General features: G+C 51.7%; 2 protein-coding genes across 2 annotated transcripts in view; one reads left to right on the plus strand and one right to left on the minus strand.

Annotated features, from left to right (window-relative positions):
• Positions 1 to 8934, plus strand: part of ATP1B1 (ATPase Na+/K+ transporting subunit beta 1) — a 17428-nt gene extending 8494 nt beyond the window's left edge. The window contains exons 3-6 of the mRNA XM_006099604.3: positions 3082 to 3237; positions 4997 to 5181; positions 6607 to 6687; positions 7583 to 8934. Of these exons, the coding sequence (XP_006099666.1) occupies positions 3082 to 3237; positions 4997 to 5181; positions 6607 to 6687; positions 7583 to 7846 (686 nt within the window). The 3' untranslated portion in view covers positions 7847 to 8934. The remainder of the gene's footprint in view (positions 1 to 3081; positions 3238 to 4996; positions 5182 to 6606; positions 6688 to 7582) is intronic.
• NME7 (NME/NM23 family member 7) overlaps positions 8755 to 24375 on the minus strand; it is a 109382-nt gene continuing 93761 nt past the window's right edge. Inside the window, exon 12 of the mRNA XM_023763270.1 lies at positions 8755 to 9021. Within this exon, the coding sequence (XP_023619038.1) occupies positions 8989 to 9021 (33 nt within the window). The 3' untranslated portion in view covers positions 8755 to 8988. The remainder of the gene's footprint in view (positions 9022 to 24375) is intronic.

Below are 24375 nucleotides of genomic sequence, written 5' to 3' on the forward strand. Positions count from 1 at the left end.
ATTCAGTTATAATCGAGACGTACTTTAAGGCAAAGGGTCACGTTTGCATAGCATGCACAGGTCAGCACGGTTAACTCCAGTTTGGAGACGGAGGGGCCGCAGGTCAGCTGTTTCCTGGTTGATAACCTGAAAACACAAGCCAGGGGTGGGTGTCCTGCTGTCGTCTGGAGGGACCACCGCAGACAGCGTGTCCCTTTGCACATGGGACTAGACATCAGGAGTGGGCAGCGCCGAGGGCCCTGCTGCCCTGCGCAATAGGGGGGGGACACCAGGTCAGAGAACCCGGGCGGCCAGCGCTCGGACAGGACAGGGCCCGGCCAGGGACTTGCGTCCCACTGTGGGCCCAACGTGCATGGGCTGCCCAGCCCTGCCCTTCCTTTGTCTTTCTCCCCATTCGTCTGAGAACATCAAGGTCACTGAAAGGATGTAGATATTGGTCCGGGGCCTCCTCGCCTCCTGGGTGTGTCATTGCTTTAGAGAAGTCACTGTGAGGAGGGGAATTCGTTACCAGCGCTCGGAGGCCTGAGTCTCCAAGCTAAGGCTGTCCAGGTGGGCAGGGTGGACCCTGGTGGCTTCGAGAGCGACCCTCCACCGCAGGCCCTGGACGAGGGCAGAGAGGGGGTGGCAGCCCCAAGCGAGGGCGGGGGGTGTGTGTGGCAGCCCCAAGCGAGGGCAGAGAGGGGGTGTGGGAGCTCCAGGTGAGGGCAGAGAGGGGGTGGCAGCCCCAGGGGAGGGCGGGGGGGGTGGCAGCTCCAGGCGAGGGCGGGGGGGGGTGGCAGCTCCAGGCGAGGGCGGGGGGGGGCGGGGGGGTGGCAGCTCCCGGGCGGGGGGGGGGGGGGGGGAGCTCCCGGCGAGGGCGGAGAGGCGGTGGCAGGGAGACCGCCAGAACCTGAGGAAGGAGAGCCCCTCCTCACCTGGGCTCCTTTCCCTCTTCATCTTTGTGGGTAGCTGTCGATGGTACCCAGGTGCCTTTAGACCAATCCCACAGCCAGTTTTCCTAATTTATTGTAGAAAGATTGTCCAGGGGACATTTAAATTCCTTTGGGCATATAATTTTCTATGGTTTCGGAGCATTATAAAAAATGTAGATTATTTTATTTATTGATCTTAGAGGGAGAGAGAAACATCAAATTGTTGTTCCACCATTGAGTCTTTTTTTAAAAAATATATTTTATATTGATTTCAGAGAGGAAGGGAGAGGAAGAACAAGATAGAAACATCAATGATGAGAGAGAATCGTGAATCAGCTGCCTCCTGCATGCCCCCAACTGGGGATTGAGCTCGCAATCCAGGCATGTGCCCTGACCAGGAATCAGACTGTAACCTCCTGGTTCCTAGGTTGATGCTCAACCACTGAGCCTTGCCAGCCTGGCTGCCTGGTTGATTCTTGCATGTGCTCTGACCGGAGATCAAACCGCAAGCTTGGTGAATTGGATAAATACTCTAACCCAGTGGTCGGCAAACTCATTAGTCAACAGCCAAATATCAACAGTACAACGATTGAAATTTCTTTTGAGAGCCAAATTTTTTAAACTTAAACTATGTAGGTAGGTACATTGTTATTAACTTAATTAGGATACTCCTAAGGCTTAGGAAGAGCCACACTCAAGGGGCCAAAGAGCCGCATGTGGCTCGCGAGCCGCAGTTTGCTGACCACGGTTCTAACCAACTGAGCCACTGGCCAGGGCCTAAAAATCATCTCAGTTGTAGTAACCTTCCTTTATTTTTAAGCAAAGACTGAAAACATTTTGTTTTTATGAGCGAGCTCTGTGACTTCCCCTGGACTCCCTCCCTCCCGTTGACAGCCTCGTCCCCGGTTCTTCAGGTTCTGCATCAGCCTTTTAAAGATTCCTGATGTCACTCCTGGAGGAGTCTGTCTCAGCCACCCTGCCTCCCCCCTGGGGAGCTGCGCGTGGGGGAAGCGTGGCCCAGCCAGCCCCACGCCGGGCCTCCTCAGCCCCACCTCGAAGCTCAACGCCATCCTCAAGGGCTAGAAAAATAGCCGCACCCCGTGGTCACTTCTGCTTCAGTCACGTCACTGTGTTCATATCTGCGTGGTGCCCTGAGGAAGGTGGCCGTGCGCTGTCCGCCTGGCACAGAGGGCAGCTCTGGGACTGGGGACTAGAGTAGGGTTGCCGGATGAGCAAATAAAAATATGGGAGGTGCAACTACATTTGAGCTAAAGATCAGTTACAGGTGATCTTTTAGGTGAGTGTCCCAGATAATATATGCAGTACATGTCCCCTGTCGTGCGTGTCCATGTAGCATGTGGGCCGTGCTTATATAAAAGTTCCTTGTGGGTTATCTGGATTTCTGGTGTGGCCAGGCATCTTGCATTCACCTGCACCTGGGACAGAATTCCACTGTGATGGGCACCCCCCGTCGCCCCTGGGAGGGCTGTGCACTGCTGTGCACACATCTGTCTAGGAGTCTGTGATGGCAGAATCTTCGGGAAATTATAGAGTCTAAGACCCGGGTGAAGCGTGGAGCCCAGGGTGTGCGTGCTGAGACCTTTACCCTGGCTGGCAGTGCGCCTGCTCAGAATAACTATTTACTTCAGAATGGAAAGCAGGTCCCTCGCATCCATCCTGACCCTCCAGTTCAGGGTAAGAGCCGGAGGAATGTCTGTGGGGGAGTCTTGAGTCTTGTAGGCTTGGAGTGGCCTGACCTCACTGACAGGGGGAGGCCTGTTGCTCCAGGCCAGCAGTGAGGCAGGAGGGCACCTGCGCAGACCGAGCAGGTGTGGCACGTGCGCACGAGGGACCACTGGGCAGGCGACAGGCTTTGGATGCGGCGTGGTTGGGTGGGAATTGTGGTCCCGCCGCTTCCTCTGTGACCTTGGGCCAGGTGCTTAACCTCTCTGTGCAAGAAGTGCTTTCATGCATCACGTGGAGTTAACGCCTGTCATGAACTGTGACGTTACTCTGATGCCAAGGGGTTTCACGCGTGGAGAATCGGACCCGTCGCCTTTAGGCCGGTGGGCTGAGCCGTGTTTGTTCGCGGAGCGTCTGCTGTTGGATTCTCTCGGTTGACTTGCTTCTCGCTGGTGATCGACTCTGTTTGTGCCTCTGCCTGGTGCAGGACTCACACAGGTTCCTCAGATCCAAAAGACCGAGATCTCCTTCCACCCCACCAAGCCCGAGAGCTACGAGCCGTACGTGCTGAACATTGTCCGCTTCCTGGAGAAGTACAAGGACTCCGCGCAGAAGGATGACATGATTTTTGAAGACTGTGGCAGTAAGTCACTCGCTCTGGCTGCTGTGGTGGGTTCATTCCATCCCCATTTCTACTATTGAACGACACTCCTGGGATAATTAAAGATTGTCCCCTGGTCATACTGAGAGGCCATTTTCAAAAATTGATTTCTTACAGAGAGAGAGAGGGGAAGGGGGTAGAGAGAGACATGGATGTGAGCGAGAAACATTGATTGGTTGCTCCAACCACTGGGGATTGAACTCGCACCTGGGCATGTGACCTGATCAGAAATCGAACCCACAACCTTTTGGGGTACGGGATGACGCTCCAGCCAATGGAGCAACCAGGCCAGGGCCATTTTGTGTGTTTCTAAAGCAGGGAGTGTTTTATGGTTCAGGCTTGGGTGCAGTGGAAGAAACAATGTATCCTGGAGTGTTACTGCTGCATTGACAGATGTCTTTAAAGACCTAGACCCATGGTCGGCGAACTGCGGCTCACGAGCCACATGTGGCTCTTTGGCCCCTTGAGTGTGTCTCTTCCACAAAATACCACAAAATACCACGTGCGGGTGCGCACAGACAGTGCGATTGAAACTTCGTGGCCCATGCGCAGAAGTCGGTATTTTGTGGAAGAGCCACACTCAAGGGGCCAAAGAGCGCCATGTGGCTCGTGAGCCGCAGTTTGCCGACCACAGACCTAGACGATCTGCTTTTGACTGCTCAGACCCACAGCCACAGGTCCGCCCGGGCCCCGGTGCCCATGGCTTCTGAGAAGTGCAGTTGTCCATATTTCCAGATTCCCGCCCTCCCCCGGGCTCGCTCCTCGGAGGCGCACCGGGCCTTCCTCCCGAGTGGCCCTTTGGTGGGACCATCCGTGACTCCACCGGGCTTCCCACCAGACAGCACACCTCTGGGCTGGTGCCCCCACGCCAGTCCTCCCCTCCCACCCCAGCACCACAGCCCGCCTCTGCCTGCAGGGGGTCCCCTCCTCATGATGAGGGTGAAAGCCCTAGTAAGTCCTTTAGGAAAGATTCCCTCGTTTAAAAGGAACGTTTCACCACGTCTTTCTCTTCAGAACTTAAAGGTTTTCATCTCACTTTGCAGTAACTTAAAAGGCCTGATGGAGTGAACTGAGTCACGTTACCATTGGAAGGGAAAACAGTTCATTTGTGACCTTGAAAGTCAATAGAAATTACATTTGCCTCAGTATTCTGCAGGATGTTTTGTATCGACTTTGAAATCTTCGTTTCTTTTCTTCTTACTCTGGGTTTGGTATGAGGCATAATAAAAAATGCTCCAACTAAACTTCTCATTTGAATGAATTTATAAGAACCCACAGCTGTGAAAGGCAAAGAACTCACATCCGAAAGAACATTTTTAGAAAACCTTGAATGTGAAAAGGAAGCACACCAATCCTTTCCCTCTTTCCTGTTCAACCTGCGAATCAGAGGCACAGCCCCAGGAAGTCCTGACCCAGGCCTCCCAGTCCTGCCAGTGATGGGACCCTCCTCGCCTGGGTTCTAACCGTGCCGCCCTCCTCCGCGGGCTGCGCTGTGACGGGCGATCCAGTTTCCCTGCAGCCTCCCGACAGCTGAGTCATCCATTATTTAAGGCGGAGAAATATTGCCAGAGACCAGCTGTCAGGAGCTGGTCACCGAGCACGCGGGGCCCTGGTGGGGGTTCTGTGCCGGCACCGGTGTGCTGGCAACCTGGCTGCACCCAGACACTGCGTTCCGGGCAGAGCAGCCGCCGAGCCGGGGAGGGTGGTGGGGGACAGGGTGACCAGGCGCTTGCATTTGCAGGTGTGCCCAGCGACTACAAAGACCGAGGCGCCTACGACAGTGACCCCGGCGAGCGGAAGGTCTGCAGGTTCAAGCTCGAGTGGCTGGGCAACTGCTCCGGAATAAATGACGAGTCGTTCGGCTACAAGGAGGGCAAGCCCTGTGTCATCATAAAGCTCAACCGCATCCTGGGCTTCAAACCCAAGGCAAGTCCCGCTCCTCCCAGCGCAGATGGGCCGCGTGGGGCGCGGAGCAGGGACGGGTGCGCAGGGAGCTGAGGCGGTGTTAGAGGACACCGCCAGGGTTTTTGAGGCGCAGCCGGTAGAGCAGCATAAGAACCTGCGCGCCCACTGTGAGTTCCGCAGCTTCTTGCTCTCGCTCTCTGCAGCTTCTTGCTCTCGCTCTCTGCAGCGGTTCCGAGGGGCGGGGCGGGCTCCCGGGTCGGCGGGTGGTCGTTCTCCACCCTGTACTCAGCCCAGAGAACGGCGTTCATAGCGTGAACTCTTCCAGAGTAGACATAGGAAAGGATGTTTTTAAATTTACACACTACCTGCGCAGAGAGCCGTACGCTGGTTTTGGTACTCTTGGAGCCCGGGTATTTTTAAAAATGAACGGCAATCTGAAAGAACAATTTATTTTCCTGAACGAAGATTCCCTTGCAGAACTACAGTTGAATACGGTCTGAGTTGAAGTTGATCCCCGTGCTGTTGGCTTGCGCCTCCGACGGGGCCGCCTGAGGTCCCCGAGGGATGGCAGGTGCCTCTGCTTTTATTTAACGAGGGGCCTTAATCTCCATGAACAGCTAATGCTGCCCTTCCCCCTTAAGCACGGGCGCCCGCGTGGGCACCGCGGCCCTGAGTGCAGTGTTCGTCCTGATGGGATCGACTGCAGTGCAACTGAGTCATGACCAACACTCACTTCGCTTCTGGAGCCCGGCCCTTCTGTTCACCAGTTTGGCCTTCCTGTTTTTAACGTTGCAGGGATTGCTGGCAGGGAGTTCCCAGAGTCCAATCTAGATCATTCCTTTCTGGTCTCACGCAGAGGCTAGGCCTGAGCATTAGTGCCGTACGATACAGGGGCTGCCCTTTCTGTCCGACCGCGTGCGAGGCTGCGTGTGCATCGTGTTGGGGAAGGAGTCGTTTTCAAAGTGTGCGCGGGTCCCTTCAACGATGGACCCCTCCTGGACCCCGCCATTCAGGGCAGGGCCCCCCACCTGTGTGCAGACTGGGCGTCCCTCACAGCGGGAATGCCCCCGGGCAGTGCCCCCACTGGAGGGGAGGGAGGGGGAGGGCATGCGGGAGGGAGGGAGCATTATTTCCTCACGGCTCGAGAAGAAAGCCCAAGTTCCATAAAAACAAACGCCAACCTCTGTCCCTCTGTCTTAGCGGGCAAGGGGCCGTTTCCCAGCCTGGAGTAGCCGCCTGGTGGTCCCGGGGAAGATCCACTTTGTGCTGGGCTGGCCCCGCCTGACGGTGCTCAGGAAGCGCAGGCCTTTGATGTCATCGGGTGGCGGCCTTTCTGAGATCCCTGGCACTCATTCATCCGCCACCCCCAGGTGTACTTGTTTGGGCTTCAGAAAATTTTAAAAAGTTATTTACAAAATGACTGACCAATGTGGGTTTTATCTTTAGCCTCCCAAGAATGTGACCATGGAGAGTCTTCAAATGGTGAAGTACAGCCCCTATGTCCTGCCCGTCCAGTGCACCGGCAAGGTGAGGGCTGGGACTTACTGAGGGGGCGCGGCGGGGGTGGGGGTGGGGCAGGGGGACCAGATCGGGGTGAGGGGGGGCGAGACAGAGACTGAGGGAGGCAGTTTGAATTAGAGGTAAGATTTTAATATGGGACGTAAGAAACATGGCTTCCCGGAAGCAGCCTCTGTCAGTCAAGTTGTAACTCTTTGGAGTAGAACTTCTTAAAAGAACAGAAAGATGTCACAGGAGTGAAACCGCATGTCATTTCCCCCCTGGGCGAGGCAGCGGAAAATCTGGATTAATCAGGTGGAAGGAATATTGTTTGTGGAGCTGAGAGGCGGACTAGCCCACAGGGGCTTCTCTGGTCCAATTGGGGGTGTGAAAAGTTTGAGCCCATTTTTTTTATTGGTAACTTCACATAAAAAATTGTCTTTGGTTTTTCTTTTAAAAATACTGACAGATTCAGGGTAACACTCAGCACATGTTCCCTGTAGACCTAAGAGCAGGTGCCTGGGGGCTTGCTTAGAAGCAAGGGACTCCGTCCCCACAGTCCCTGCAGCAGGAGAGGACATGGGCACACGGGGATGAAGGGCATGTGAGGAGTGATGTCCCTGGGAACGGGCCGCCCCCTTCCGTGCCGCCCTGCCTCTCGGGCCTGCGCTGGAGAAGCACTGGTGGGCGCCGTTCCCGTGCGCGGGACAGTCGCCTCCGATGGGACCGCTTCCCAAGGCGGCTTTTACAGACAGTCCGCGTTGCTCCCTGTGAGACCCCGGCCCAGTGTCCTCCGGCGCTAGGTCACCTGCTCCCGCCGGTCGGGGAAGGCCTCGTCCCCGTGTCAGCGTCTGCTCGCTTCCGAGGGACCGAGGGCCGGTCCAGCGCCTGCGCCTTTAACGTCTCGTTTCCTTTCGGTTTCTAGCGGGACGAGGACAAGGATAAAGTTGGGAACATAGAGTACTTCGGCCTGGCCAACTACCCCGGCTTCCCGCTGCAGTACTACCCCTACTACGGCAAGCTGCTGCAGCCCAAGTACCTGCAGCCCCTGCTGGCCGTGCAGTTCACCAACCTCACCATGGACACGGAGGTCCGCGTCGAGTGTAGGGCGTACGGGGAGAACATTGGGTACAGTGAGAAAGACCGCTTTCAGGGACGCTTTGATGTAAAGATTGAAGTTAAGAGCTGATCACAAGCACAAATCTTTCCCACTAGCCATTTAAAGAGTTAAGAAAAAGATACAAAAAACCTACTAGTCTTGAACAAACTGTCATACGTATGGGACCTACACTTAATCTCTATGCTTTACACTAGCTTTCCGCATTTCATAGGTTAGAATGTAAATTTAAAGTGTAGCAATAGCAACAAAATATTTATTCTACTGTAAATGACAAAAGAAAAAAATACAAATTGAGCCTTGGGACGTGCCCATTTTTACTGTAAATTATGATTCCATACTGACCTGGTGAGCAGCGTTCCTGCCCCGAGCATTGCTGCGTGCGCATTTCAGTTCGTGCGCGTCCCGTCCCGTGGGCGCGCACGCCGGTCATTTTCAAGCCATGTTTTATCGTATCTGTTTTCTACTTTCTGTGAGCAAGTTTGCTGTCCAAGGTGTGAATATGCAACGGGAATGAAACTGGCATGGTACTTCTGGGGGCGGGGGGGTTGGCTCTTTCAAAGACCCACCTGCGAGCGTTTTCACACACTCCATAGTCTTTCCTGTGGTGTCAGGTCTTATTCCCCGGGGCGGGGGCTGTCGTGGGGAGGGGGGGCTGCCCTTTGAGTTTTAATGGCACTACAGAGAGGCACGGACGGGGAGGGTGTGTTGTGCTGTAGGGAACGCTGGCCTGCCCTCGCCCTGTCCCCGCGCTCTGACGCCGGAGGAGAGCGGGCTCGCCCTCGCCGGCCGGGATCAGCCCAGGTGTTTGCTTTGAGCGTTTTCCTTTCCTTTCTCTGAGGCATCACGTGCTGGTGCTGTGTCTTCATGAATGTGTTAACCATTGTCATGGTGGAAGAATTTTATATTTATGCAGTTGTACAATTTTATTTTTTTTTTCTGCAAGAAGAAGTGTAATGTATGAAATAAACCAAAGTCACTTGTTTGAAAAATAAACCTTTATTTTGGACTTTATAAAAGCAACGCAGTAGCCCATAGACGGTGTCCGTGTTGTCCGCAGCCAATCCATGTCCCCGTGTGTACTAGCGCAGGACTGCAGTGCTCTTGTTGATCTTGTACTCGGTCAGGTTCAAACAGTGGACAATAAAAGAATGAACGTGCTCCTCCGTGCCTGAGTCCCTCGTCTCCGCGCCGCGGCTCCTTTGTCTCCGCCTCTAGTTATCCAGGATCTTGAAGAAATACTGGACCTGGAAGACAAGCATGGCTTCACTGTGTGTGGGTCACGGGGTGGGCTGGTGGAGGCAGGGCCCGGGCGGGAGGGTTTGCACGTCGGACATGGTGGGTGCTCCTTCCCTTGTTTAGAGAACAAACTCCTGGTTCCTGCTGGTGCTTCACCAGATACGTCTGGTTTAAAACAAAGCCCAGTTGTCAGCAGTTCAGTTAAAAAAAGCTGAGGTGAGGTCTGGGGCTCGGTACATGCAGCAGGCTCCTCCCTGCTGTGTGGGTTCATGGTCTGCCCGAGTCCTTATTTAGCCATATTGAGAAATCAGCCTCAGTGCGAAGACCACACCGGCTGCTGAGAAACATTTATCAGGTATAACTGAGCCGAAGGTTTGGTATCGCTTCACCAGCCTGGGAAATGCCCAGACAGACATGGTGGCTCATGTTTCTGGAAAGGGAGCCTCGCACAGGCCAGGCTGAGAAACCTGTAAGTGTGAGCGAGCCGCTCAGGGAAGCGCTGTCCGCGGGAGGCAGTGTCGCTTTCAGACCCGAAATAGCAGCCCGGTCACACCCCACTCCCACTCCTGCTCGGTGTACAGCCCGCGGACCTGCTGCTCTTGTCTATTCTTTAGAAATACTACCTGAGACGCTGCTATCGCTCGGGCAGCAAAGCGTGATGGCCAATTAATACCAGAGGGACAATGGCCCATTGAGCGGCAGGGAGCACGCGGGCACAGGCCTGGCTGAGGCGCCGAGGAAACGGCAAAACCTAAAGCAGCACGAAGCGGCCTCAGAAAGGAGCCCCCTCTCCCCCAGAAACAAGCTATCCTTCCCGTAACCCGGGGGGTGGGGGGGGTGTTGCTGAAACAACTCATTGCACAGGGTCTTAAATGTGTGATGTTTATGAACAAGAAGGGGAATGTTTAGTTTTTACTTTTTAGAGTGGAGGGGAGGGAGCGGGGGAGAGAAACATTGATGTGAGAGACACGCATCGACTGGTTACCTCCTGCACATGCTCCAACCGGGGCTGGGTATTGAGTCTGCAACCGAGGTATGTGCCCTTGACTAGGAATTGAACCCACGACTGGTCTGCAGGCTGATGCTCTAACCACTGAGCAACCAGCCAGGGGGGTGGTTTGCATTTTTGTGGTTGTTCTAAGGTCACAACCTTGGTCAGACAAAAGACCTACTGCTTTCACATACCTTCTGTTCTGAGCCGTTGCATGTGTGCATGCATGTGTGCCTGTACGTGTGTGTGTGTGTGTGTGTGTGTGTGTGTGTGTGTGTGTGTACACTCTGCCCGTCACTCCCTTCAAGCTCCTGTCCAGTCTTGCTTCCCTTGCCCACCTATTCCCCACCTGTGGTCCTCGGGGTTGTATCTCCAGCCAGGAGATGGGAGTGGGCTTAGTGTTCTTTGAAGCAGGCATTTGTGGGCGGCCTGCTCTGTGCCAAGCAGGTGTAACACTGAGGGTCAGGCCCAGGGGAGAGCAGAGCGCACACACGTTTCCTCTCTCCTGCAGCTCACTCCTGGCATGAAGCACTTGCCGGCTTTCAGATCTCTTGCTGCTCCGTTCCCTTTCCCCCTCGCACCAGCTGGACACACAGGATCCCCTAGAGGAGGTCAAAGCCACAGAACCAGAGACGGCCCCTGAGTCCTCACGGGGAGGAAACTGCTTCTAACTTGTAGCTTCAACCACGTTGTCCTGAATAAGAAATAACCTTTTAGTGTTAAGCCACTGAAATCTTGGGGCTTATTTGATAATGCAGCTAATACAGTGCCTTTTTTCAAACAAAGTGAAAGGTCTGTACTCTGAAAACTGTAAGACATTGAAGAAAGGATTTGAACAAGATACAAATAAATGGAAGGCTACACCTTGCTCATGGATTGGAAGGATTAACACTGTTAAATGTCCATACCACCTGAAGGAACAGGCAGGTTCCATGCAACCCCCAGGTAAATGCCAGGGGCATTCTTCTCAGAATTAGAACTAACCCTAAACTTTATGGAGAATCACAAAGACCCCAAATAGCAAAAGAAACCAGAGAAAGAACCAAGTGGGTGGTACCCTGCTTCCTGATAGCAAACTACACCCAAGGCTGCTCTACTCAGGGCGCTATGGTGCTGACACAAAAACATGGGATACAACAGCCCAGAGATAACTTCTCATTTATAGGACCAATTACCCTACAAAGGCAGCCAGGAAATACAATGGGGTGAAGACAGTCTCTTCACTAAGTGGTGTTGGGACAACTGGACAGATACAAGCACAAGATAAAACTACCACATTCTTACTCCATATACAAAAATAAACTCAAGATGGGTTAAACCAGTTGTTCTCAACCTTCCTAATGCTGCGACCCTTTAATACAGTTCCTCATGTTGTGGTGACCCCCAATTTCATTGTTACAAATTGAACATAATTAAAGCATAGTGATTAATCACAAAAACAATATGTAATTATATATGTTTTCTGATGGTCTTAGGTGACCCCTGTGAAAGGGTCGTTCGATCCCCAAAGGGGTCACGACCCACAGGTTGAGAACCGCTGGGTTAAACAGTTAAGTGTTAGGCCTGAAACCATAAACTAGAAGAAAATACAGACAGTGAACTCTGACATCACTCTCAGCAATACCTTTTTGGATATGCTCCTCGGGTAAGGGAAACAAGAGAGAGTAAACAGCCTGGCCGGCGTGGCTCAGTGGTTGAGCGTCGACCTATGCACCAGGAGATCATAGTTCGATTCCCGGTCAGGGCACATGCCCGGGTTGCAGGCTCGATCCCTGTGTGGGGTGTGTAGGAGGCAGCTGATCAATGATTCTCTCTTATCATTGATGTTTCTCTCTCTCCCTCTCCCTTCCTCTCTGAAATAAAAAAAAAACATTTATAAAAGAAAAGTATACAAATAGGACTATATTAAAGTAAAAAGCTTCTGTACAGTGAAAGGAACATCGAAAAAGGAAAAGACAACCACTGAATGGGAGAAGGTATCTCACAAATGATACATCTAATAAGGGGTTAATATCCAAAGTCTGCAAGTAAAGAACTCGTGAAACAACCCCAAACAAACCCCAAACCCAATCCAATGAAAACACGGCAGAGAACCTGCAGAGACATCTCTGCCAAGAGGACTTACGGGTGGGCAACAGGCATGAAGACACGCCCAACCTCACTTCTCCGGGAAATGCAAAGTGATCCCCAGAGATATGGCCTCACACCTGTCATCAACAAATCCACAGCACGTGCTGGCGAGGCTGGCGGAGACGGGAACCCTGGTGCACTGTTGGTGGGATTGTAAATGGGTGCAGCCACAGTGGAAAACGGTATGGACGTCCCTCAAAAATTTAAAAATAAAACTGCCAAATAGTCCACCAATTTCACTTCTGGGTATTTATCTGGAGAAAAAACCCCCACTAATTTGAAAAGATATACACACTCCTATGCTCCCTGCACCATTCTAGGAACAGCCACAACAGAGAAGCAACCTAGATGCCCATGGGAGATGAGGGGTAAAGACGGTGTGGTAGACAACAGAATATTACTCAGCCATAAAAAAGAATGAAAGCTTGTCATTTGTGACAACGTGGATTGGGCCTAGGGGATATTATGCCAAGTGAAATACATCACAGAGAGAAAGGTAAATAGCAGATGATCTCACTAATGTGTGGAATCTAAAAAAACAAATGAATAAACAAAACAGAAACAGACCCCTAGATATAGACAATAAGCTGATGGTTGCCAAAGGGGAGGGAGCTGGGAGATGAGCTATAGACAAAGAAACAAATAAGTAAGTGGAACTCCTGCTTCCAGACCATCACCAAGCCTTTCTCTTCTCATCAGTGCGCTCCGTCCCTCCCCCTCCGGGGACCGTGTCATCTCCCTCCTCACGGTATCCTTACTACCCCTCAGAGAGGAGTGCTCACACCAGGCCAGCCAACCGGACACTTAGTTCCCATACAGACTGTAAGGGAACAAGTTTTCAAAGGTGGGCGGGGTCGCCTGGGCGCGAGCATGAGAACTGTTCGTTAGGAGAAGGAGGCCGCCCCCGGCTCGGCGCCGGCAAGCAGCCCGTGCAGGCACACTCGGTCGCTTGTTACATTGCATCTGTTTTAGGACCTCTAATTACGGGCAAGTAATACTCGATTTCCACTTACGGCAGTAAAACAGACTTAAGTATAATGATGAATGCACTTAAAGAACCGCGGTAAATAAGATTTCGGCTGGTCTCAGATATGGTAAAAATGACGCAGGTGACACATGGCTGACGAGAACTTAAGAACCTTTGCTCAAATTACAGCATGAAAAGAAGCCAAGGTTGGCGGTTCTGTACCTGTTTGGGCCAAATCTACTTGAATCGGGTTTAGAACAACTGCAGCACTCATCCCCGGAGGGCCCTGCTCCAAGCCCAAATTAAAAACCTTATCAGCGATCAGAGACCAAAATCCAGTTATCAGGAGCGTTCGAGTCACCGATCGCTCCAACTGCTGGCCTCCCAGAGGATTAGTAACGCTTGGATATCGGTTTGGCCCGCAGAGGACTGAGGACCTTGGGAACAGGGAGGCTACGCAGTGAGCAGTCAAGACCAGTTTTAATCGAGTGAGTCAAGTGACCTTAGTTTCAAGTTCAAGAGAGAAATGTGCCTTCTCCTCCTTTAGGGCAGCACCAGCCACACATGGTCCCTGCCATCCCCCAGGCCCGTGGTGCCTGCCATCCCCCAGGCTCAGCACCAGGGAAGATGACCGGGAACTAAAGAGACATGAGCCTTTACTATCCCGTTAGCACCATCTCCTGCCCACTGTGGGGTGGAGGGCTGGGTGCAGGCAGACACCTTGGTGTGAGTTTTAATTCTGTATTCTTCCCTCTGAGATTGTCGACATCATCTGTTTTGAGAGAGTAAGTGTCTCACTCAGGTGCCAACTCTCACTGACCACAGAATGCAGCCACAGACGAATCCACACCCTCAGAAAAGGCCCGCGTTGTGGTAAAACTATGACCTCCAGCTTGCTCCACCACAACACCTTAACGAAGCCGTTTTCCTAAGAGCAGGACTCTGACGCGCCTTCCCAAGGGAGAGCGTGGCTTCCTCTAGCGTGGCCTGTGGACGGGCAGAGGGGCGCAGGGCGGGAAGAGCCCGTGCCACCACAGTGCCCGCCCGACACAGGCGCTGCTGGGTCAGCCCCTGGCTAGGCGCTTCAGCTCAGGGAAGTCTAGGGCTCCCGACACAGGGCTGGGAGGAAACCTTCGGGCCTTGACTGAAGGGAGATGAACAGGACCTCCTTGCCCACATCACAGCGATGGAGCCCAGACGTCCTAGGGCTGTGGCTGTCCCCTCAGATCCAGGCAGGCACAAAAGTGGGCCTAAGCCATCAGAGTAGCTCCCGCATATGACTGTCCCCCCATGAGCACAGAGGCCACATGTGAAGGGCTGTGAGACAAAAGAAAAATGTCGCACGAAAGTGCGAGGCCTTCAGTAACTCCGTAAAGCCAACGTCCTCGGGATTCTCCTGAAAGACCTTGGTCCCTCTGACGGCCACTCGGTAGTGAGAACAGCTCTCTGTGAGCCAGGAGGCAATTACTCATCAACTCAAAATAGATGGCACTGCCCTTTCTCCTTGTGGCACAGACACCCCTTTTTCTAATGTAACTATAGACGCAGGAAACAGCGTTCAAAGTCACCGATCGACGTTTCTGGAGTTTCATTCTAAAACTGTGATCCGTGACTATTAAATGGCCTCTTCTCCTTGAAGGTGGCTTTGGTTGTAGCCAGTCCCTGCCCAGCCCCTCAAACAATCTGAAACTATGAACAGACATTTGTCACTTCCGTCCCCTTCTCCTCCCCTCCCCGCCGCAAAAGATGAAAAAGCACCGAGTTACCGTGGCTCAGTGTGAGTCATGCCCATTTCTCAATATTTACATTTTCAATTTCACTCACTCTTGCGACAGATTAAGTGCTTTAACAGATTACCCTGCAGGATCCTTACATGTTTACAAAGTAGATATTAGTCCCATTTCTCAGTTGGTGAAACAGGCTTTTCCTAGGACAGTTAGTAACCTGCCCGGGGGCACATGGCTGTGAGTGCCCGGGGTCCATCTAACCCGAAGTGCTCACAGGGTGGAGCCTGGCCTGGCCACTTCCGGCCGGATGACCTTGAGCAACACATGTCCCTGCGTCTCAGATTTCATATCTGTAACAAGTGATACCTATTACACAGGGATGTTGTGAAGATTAAATGAGTTAGATTACGCAAGCATTTAAGACAGTGCCCAGCAGGTACTAAGTACCACGTAATTGGGGTACGTGGGTCTCCCTGGGACACAATAAACCTTTCCTTTTCTTTTCTTTTCTTTTCTGATTCACTCGACTCTTTATTTCTTACGCCGCCTTCTGAACCACCTAACCTAACAATTATTGGTTCTCCAATAGCCCCACAATGCGTGGCCCATCCTGCTCTGAGTCTATGAAGACACAGGTTTCTGAGCCATCAAGAGAGCTGAGACTGAAGGCCATTGCTTCTCAGAGGACAGCGTGCTTCACCGGGATCCCTACCTGCCCCACAGGGGACAGCCTGTATCACTGAGATCACTTCTTGCCCCTCAGGGGACAGCCTGCATTACTGAGATCACTTCCTGTCCCTCAGGGGACAGCCTGCATTACTGAGATCACTTCCTGTCCCTCAGGGGACAGCCTGCATCACTGAGATCACTTCCTGCCCCTCAGGGGACAGCCTGCATCACTGAGATCACTTCCTGCCCCTCAGGGGACAGCCTGTATCACTGAGATCACTTCTTGCCCCTCAGGGGACAGCCTGCATTACTGAGATCACTTCCTGCCCCTCAGGGGACAGCCTGCATTACTGAGCAGATCACTTCCTGCCCCTCAGGGGACAGCCTGCATCACTGAGATCACTTCCTGTCCCTCAGGGGACAGCCTGCATTACTGAGCAGATCACTTCCTGTCCCTCAGAGGACAACCTGCATCACTGAGATCACTCCCTGTCCCTCAGGGGACAGCCTGCATTACTGAGCAGATCACTTCCTGCCCCTCAGGGGACAGCCTGCATTACTGAGATCACTTCCTGCCCCTCAGGGGACAGCCTGCATCACTGAGATCACTTCCTGTCCCTCAGGGGACAGCCTGCATCACTGAGATCACTTCCTGCCCCTCAGGGGATAGCCTGCATCACTGAGATCACTTCCTGTCCCTCAGGGGACAGCCTGCATCACTGAGATCACTCCCTGCCCCTCAGGGGACAGCCTGCATCACTGAGATCACTTCCTGCCCCTCAGAGGACAGCCTGCATCACTGAGATCACTTCCTGCCCCTCAGGGGACAGCCTGCATCACTGAGATCACTTCCTGCCCCTCAGAGGACAGCCTACTGAGCAGATCGCCAATGACAAAGACAGACCTTTGCAAACAAAGGCGGTAAAGAGACATGAGAACCCAATGTAGCATATGATCCCTGAATGGATCCTAGCCCAGAAACACTTTCTTCTTTTGCTACAAAAGACGTTTGTGGAGGAAACTGGAGAGATTGTTGCTCACAGAGCAGTGCTGTTGTGATTTTCTAATTTCGAGTCGCTGTTCTGTGGTGACAGAGCACCGTGTTTTAGGGCACATACTCTGAAGTGTGGGACAGTAATGGGCAGATAGAAAGAATCCCTTCCATCTCTCAGTGCTCCCGACGGTCCCTGGGCTGCATACACCGCCCTGCCCTCGGCAATCAGGAAAGGGAGGTGCCCAGAATCCGGGCTGGACCCAGGCCCATCTGACACCGTCGTAAGTGATCTGAGCGAGAGAATGAGATCTTGTGTTCACCAGCCTGCTGGCCCGCAGGTACATGGGCCCTGGGCATGAGCGGCGTGCCAAGGAGATGGGCGGGGCCTCATGCAGTGAAATGGGAGTGTGGGCAAGAGGAGGCAGGAAGGTCAGCGGGGACGCCTTGGGCATGCATAAGAAGGAAATCCAAGTGGGCTCATGGAGCGAGTTCTCTAAGCAGTCGCCGGTGACTCCGGGAGCATCTGGAGGGAGTCCGGGGGGCTCCCTGAGGACTTGGGTCAGAGGCAGCTGCCGTCCGCGGCCATGCTGCTGCCTGGCCTCACAGAAGACAAGACTGAGGACCCAGGGCCGCTGTAAAAACACACCAGACATCTCTTCATGGGAAAACTCTTGTTGCCACAGTTCCTGCACATTTCAGTTTGCAAAGCTCCAAGAGGGAAATAATCGAATTAGAAAACAAATAAAATTACTTGGAAGACAGGATGTCACTTTTATAAAGACATTAGAAAAGTCAGGAAAGGCTCTTAGATCAGATCTGACCGAGGCTGACAGGTTGCATACTCAGAATTTAATAGTTAATGAGGGGATAGTGGCATGAACTTTGTCACTTCTATCCAGAAAGAAATGGAGAGAGCAAATGTTGATGTAATTGAAGATTTAAGAAAAAAAAACGACTTTTTTACGCCCGAAGATATCAAGTCAAAATGGTCAGAACTCATGTTGATACTATCTTTTAAAGGGCAGGCTGGAGATGCAGAAAGGATACCATTGCCATATCTATATCTATATCTATATCTATATCTATCTATATCTATATCTATATCTATCTATATCTATATCTATATCTATATCTATATCTATAAATATATATAAGCCTAAGCGACTATGACGTGCACTGACCACCAGGGGGCAGGCACTCAATGCAGGAGCTGCCCCCTGGTGGTCCGTGCACTCTCACAGCCAACCTCCTGCGCCCGGCCAAACTCCTGCAGTCCCTCCCTGCCGCCGGCTGGCCCCATTTGGCCCTGATCGCTGGCCAGGCTGAGGGACCCTACCCGTGCATGCATTTGTGCACCAGGCCTCTAGTTTTTCTATAAACCGTCCCCGCTGTCACTCGCGTTAAGCTGCCCTGGCTAAATACATTGCATGAAATGTCAAGCGTCTCCTTAGGCACAGCCTCTGGGAAGGCGAATGGGACAGTGGCCCTGGGCTGGGGCCAGTGCCTTGGCAGACAGATGCAGGACAGAGGGGCGCCGTCTCGGGTGCTGTGAATTGGGGGCTCCCATCCCCCCTGCGCTCCGCTCCGCCCACCACTGTCACTGTGTGCAGTCTATGGACCAGGGGTCCTCAAACTACGGCCCGAGGGCCACATGCAAATACAAATATTGTATTTGTTCCCATTTTGTTTTTTTACTTCAAAATAAGATATGTGCAGTGTGCATAGGAATTTGTTCATAGGTTTTTTTTAAACTATAGTCCGGCCCTCCAACGGTCTGAGGGACAGTGAACTGGCCCCCCGTTTAAAAAGTTTGAGGACCCCTGCTCTGGACAGACGTATGCAGCCTCAAGGAGACTCCCTGCTCCCGGTTAAACCTGGCAGCCGTTTCTCTGCCTTGCATCAAATCCCAGTTACCCCAGTTGGGGCTCTCACGAAGCGTCCGTCCGACAGGCCCCACACCAGCTTGCATCGGGCTCCAGCCACTCCTTCCCTCCTGAGCTCGAGCAGAACCAGGCTTCGCCCTGGAAAGTCCTTTGCACCTGGAATTCCTGCTCCTTCCTGTGCACTGTGTCCTGCGCGTACAGTGGCTCTAAGTACGTGATCAACCCTCTCATCTGTGCTCGCTGGCTCTTCTTTTTCGCGCCCTCCCCCACCCCCTCCAGCTGCTGCCGCGTGTTAAAGAGGCTCCACGCACTGTCCCTCCCTGCCTCTGCCTACGTGCTGCTACCTCCACCACACACACCACCGCCCATGCACAGGAAGGTAAGTAAGATTTCCAGAAAGGGGCACACGTGACAGACAAATCCTTTTTCTATCATGAATTCATCTTAATTTATTTTCAAGCAAGAACATGGTGGCCCATAAAGATTCCAAAAGTTCTCTGAGTTTCTGGAACAGCACAGAACAATGAGTTATCTAAAGCTTTATCGGATGTCCTGAGAGTGGCTTGGCTTAGTTTACAGCCTTATTTGAATGGCATACCTCGGCCATGGCCCAGCAAAGTCTGGATGACTTATTTTAATTAATGTTTCATATTCCCCTAAACTACTTAGAACACAACGCTAATGTCAAAGGCTAAAACAGAACCCAACCAACAAAAGTACAGGCGACTTGGCTATCGGCTCACTCCCTGGTGCTGTTTTCGAGATTACTGCTGACGGATTCGAGAAGTGTTTAGAACAGGGAGGTACTCTCTCCATGAGCCTGTCTTCAGGGACTTTCAGGAAAGAGAGAAGGCGTGTTCCAAGACAATGGCAGCAGCAACAACGTTGGCAATACTGTACGCACCGTCCTCATACTCCCTTTCTCTTTATAGAGAGGATGTTGATTTTGCTGCCATTACATGTAAGGGGAGGGGAGCACGTGATGAATTTCTGACCAATGTCACATAAGCAGAAGTTGTCAGGTAGGCTTCCAGGAAGCTCCTTAAAACCAGGCACTCAGGCCTGCCTGGTTTGGCTCAGTGGATAGAGCGTTGACCTGCGGACTGAAGGATCCCAGTTCGAGTCCGGTCAAGGGCACATGCCCTGGTTGCGGGCTCGATCCCCAGTAGGGGGTGTGCAGGAGGCAGCTGATCAATGATTCTCTCTCATCATTGGTGTTTCTATCTTTCTTTCCCTCTCCCTTCCTCTCTGAAATCAATAAAAATATATTTTAAACAAAACAAAACAAAAAACCAGGCACTCAGCAGGTGTAAGTGTCCCTCTGCCCTAGCCCTTCGTTCTTTCTGCCTGGACCGAGCAGTGACACAGGAAAGAGCGGCCACCTTGGAACTGAGCGGTGACACGAGGGAAAAGTTGAGATTCCCAGAGCTCTCAGGACTGGTTTCTGGAGCTGCTGTCACATCGACCTCCTCACTTCTTCTTTCCCAATAAGAAAACGTCTCATTTGTTCTATTTTTGGCATTTCTATTCCTAGCAGCCCGATTCTTAAAGGCTATAAATAACCGTAATAACCACGACGATGGCGACAATAGCAGCCCTGTTCTAGACGCTTTGCATTCTTTACCATTTAACACTCACGATCCTCACTGACCTACGAGTACCATGTCTGTGGACAGCTGGGGAAACTGAGGCTTGGATCCCATACTCAGCTAAGAAGCAGACTTGGGAGGTGAGTCCCAGCAATCCAGTTTTACCTGTGTATCTGCTCTCTCCCACCTGCTAAGTAAGGGAAGACTGCCAGCCGCTCAGCCGAGGTTCTGGGGTCCCATGGACTGTTCTCCACCACTCTTCTCCTTTAGGCTAAACACAGCTCCAATTCAGGCTTCTCCACTAAATTCCTAAAACTCCTCCTTTGCCTAGTCATCCATTGAAAGACATTCGGGTTGTCTCCGTGTCTTGGCTATTGTGACTAATGCTACAATGAACCTGGGGGTGCATATATTGTTATGAATAAGTGTTTTCAAGTTTTGGGGGTAGATACCCAGAAAAGGGATCGCTGGGTCATATGGTAGCTCTATTCTTAATTTTTTGAGGGACCTCCATTCTGTTTTTCACAAGGACTGCAGCAGCCTACATTCCCACCAGCAGTGTGCGAGGATAAAGAAGACATGGTACATACGCACAATGGAATACTACTCAGCCATAAGAAGATGAAATACTGTCATTTGCAACAACAGGGATGGGTCTCAGAAGTATCATGCCAAGTGAAATAAGTCAGATGGAGCCCTAACCAGTTTGGCTCAGTGGATAGAGCGTCGGCCTGCGGACTGAAGGGCCCCAGGTTCGATTCTGGTCAAGGGCATATACCTTAGTTGTGGGCACATCCCCAGTAGGGGGTGTGCAGGAGGCAGCTGATCGATGTTTCTCTCTCATTGATGTTTCTAACTCTCTATCCCTCTCACTTACTCTCTGTAAAAAAATCAATAAAATATATTAAAAAAAATAAGTCAGATGGAAAGGGACAAGACCGTATGATTTCACATATCTGTGGGATATAAAACAGAAAGCAACAAATGAACAAACAAGCAAACAAGCTCTATACAGACCACAGAATGGTGGTTACCGGGGGGGAAGAGGGTGAGGGGGGACCAGAAGGTAAAGGTGGTAAAGGTGATGAAGGAGACTAGACTTCGGGTAGTGAGCACACAATAGAGTTCAAAGAGCTCATGTTATACACCTGAAACTTACGTTATCTTCAACCAATTTAATTTAAAAATAAATGTTTAAAGAGTGAAGGCAGATCAAACAGTTCCAGGAAATAAATCTTCACTGTGAGAATTTAGAGCCTCCTGCTGTGTCTGTCCACTTCCTAACTCACCGGCCAGAGCATTTTGGCTGCACCTGGTCCTCACCTGTGGGCATGTGGGATGAGACCTGCCTTCACTGATCTACCCAACCCTGACTCTTGCCGATGACATCATCACCAAGGGCGCCAATCAGGGCCAGCTTCAGCGGTGGTGTCTTCAGTCAGGCACCATGCCCCCACTGGGACCTGGGGCTCCCCTAACACAGGTGGGAATTTCTACCTGCAGTGGGATACACTTGGGTTGAGACTGAAAACAAAAATAAAACCAACCACTGGAAGTTGCCTGTGAGGCCCCCTTCCAAGTGTGAAGTGACCTTTCTCACCACGACTGCTCTCTGAATGGATCACAACACAACAGTGAATGGCAGGGGAAGTGGGGGGTGCTGGCCACGGTGGAAATTCATTGACGAGTTTGGACAATCAGAATCACAGGAATTGAGACCTGAGAGAACGTTGTGCAGTCCCTTTAACTCCATTGCTTTCTCACTTTCACAGACTTTCCATTCCCTACAGACGGACCACAGAGAATGTGATGTTTAACATGTCTAGTCAGAGACTCATTGAGGGCGTGTAAGGCTGGAGACAGGAGCACGTCTCTGACTCTGTGCCTGGACCTTCCTCTCTTGCCTCCTTACCAAGGAAACAATACACGCCCACCGCTACTTGGGCCTGGTCTTCTAGGCCAAATTCCACCACAACCACTTGTTTCTCTGGGGTTTTAAACTCTAGCCACTCTGATCTTGAATAATGACCTAAATACTCCACCTTATGCTGTATTTCTGGGCCTCTAGACACACCATTCCTCTTGCCCAAATGCTCTTCCTGGGCCTTTTCCTCCCATCCTCACCTCTGTACCTGTGACCTTATTCTCTACTCTAAGCCTCCAATCTACCAACAAACAGAAAACAAAGAAAGATTCTTGTGGAACTTAAAAAACTGATAAGTGGCCAGACTAAGCATTTAAATTAGGGATCACCAAATTCCTTCTGTCAAGGGATAAGGCAGTAAATATTTCAGGCACTGTGGGCCATACATCTCTGTTGCAACTCCTCAACTCTGCTGATGTTATATGTAAATGAATGTGTGTGGCTGTGGTCTAATAAAACTATTTTATTAGACCAAAGACATTATGTAAATGAACAGACGTGGCTGTGGTCCAATAAAACTTTATTTACAAAACCAGGGAGCGGGCCAGATGTGGCTAGTGGGCCATGGTTTGACGAGCCCCACTAAATCACACTATGTCTAAACAGCATCCATCTCTCTAGCTGGCAACATACAACAGTTCCCACGAGTATGTTAATAAATAGCAAAACCACACTGATCATACACAAGAAGTTGTATCTCCCATGTGGGATGTCTTCATACATCTTACCGAAAAACCTAGTTAAAATAATTTAAAAACTCATGAAAGCTCATTTTGTAGGGTAAGGACTATTGATCATACTTGAGTAAATGATACATATCACTTAGCAATTCGTGGTCTTAACAAATGCTGAAGATTATACCACTGAACCCGGATGGAACAGACATGCACCTTGTTCTTGGTGAACTGTGCAAGGTTCTTTGTTTTGTTTTCATGTCGCTTCCTCCCTTCCCCCACTCCTCCCTCCCTCCCTCCTTCTTTCAAGAAAATTATCTGATTCCGAGGAGCGCCAGCCCCGCCCCCCCCCCCCCCTGCTTGGTCAGGGCACAAAGCCTATCACCTGCAGCCAAGAGAGAAAGGAGAGGCTGGCTCTAGTGAAACTGGTGCTGCCTTATGCTGCTTAGTCCACACTCCAGACCTTGCAGTGGCCCAAGGCCAAGGTCTTATTTGTCTCCAGGGACCTTGTTTCCTACAAAGATTAAATATGCTACAGTCGTATAATTCATGAAATTACTTAAATACTACTTTCTGAAAAACACTCCTTGTTTTTTGGGAAAAAGCACTAAAGTGCTTGCTTCAAAGCCATTTCTATATTTAATCCTGAATTGAGAAATCACTCAATATTTGATATGCCGCTAATGCCTCCCCCCCCCCGCCCCCTTTTCCATTTCTGTTCTTTAGCAAACTTGAGTGGTAGCCAGTCGCTCAGGGTGGCCCTCATGAGTCACGCCATCTGGTAACCGTGGCCCTGGGCATCCCCTCTGCACGGAACTTGGGCTGGCCCGGGCTCACGTCAGCCAGGAGTGTGACGGGAGGGACACTGTGCCAGCTCCCGACCTCAGAGGCCTGGCAGCCTGTGCGCTCGCAGGAGGAGGAGCTGGGAGCCCGCGTGGAGGGAGAACATCAGCCGCCCGAGCCCAGGGAACCTCCGAGCTGAGGGAGAAAACGCGTTTCTTAAAGCCACTGAGTTTAGGGTAGTTTACTATGCAGCAGTAGGTACTCAAAACACTTTGAATGATGACAAAGAACAGACGTGACTTCTTTTCTGGGAACCAATGCAGTGAATATCTGAACCATACAGAGTTCCACCTGGAGTTAGTAAAAAAAGAAAAATAATTTTTTTTTTCTGAAAAAGCTTACTGACCCAGTTTTGACTTGGCCAAGAGGAAGACAGTGAACAACTAGATCTCCAGAACGGAGGGTAATTTTCTGCAGAACGGGGTACTGTGGGGCTTACCTATGACAAGTGGCCAGTCACCATGTTTTCTGCAGAGAGAGGCAAACAGGTGCGATGGAAACCCAGGGCGGGAGTCGAGCGCAGCCGGGGCTTGCTGCCAGCATTCTGTGCACTTGCTGTGGGACCCTGGGCCCCTCCGCTCACACCAGTGTCCTCAGCTCCCAAGTGAGAACCATGGCGGTTTGTACCTTTCGGGACTGTTTAAGGACTCAGTCAGGCAGATGTGTGTAAATGCGCAGCACTGAGCCTGGTACACAATCGCACTCAGTACATCTTATCCCGTTGCCCTTCGGAGCTTCGTGACAAGGACTCGGCTGAGTTGCAGGCAGAGCCCTGGGAGAGGCCTCTGACCTGGGACCCCTCCTCCCAGCGCAGCTCCGCTGATCCACGCGAGACGGGCCGTTCCCCAGCCCCCGCCATGGTCAACGCTGTGAAGCACTGAGCTTGCGCTGACCAACAAGGATAAGGAAATCCGGCTACTATCCTGGGCTGAGCTCGGTTCCCCCAAACCCGTATGTATCTCAGAATGTGA

The sequence above is a fragment of the Myotis lucifugus genome, unplaced genomic scaffold, assembly GCF_000147115.1.
Source record: "Myotis lucifugus unplaced genomic scaffold, Myoluc2.0 scaffold_279, whole genome shotgun sequence".
Classification (NCBI taxonomy): domain Eukaryota; kingdom Metazoa; phylum Chordata; class Mammalia; order Chiroptera; family Vespertilionidae; genus Myotis; species Myotis lucifugus.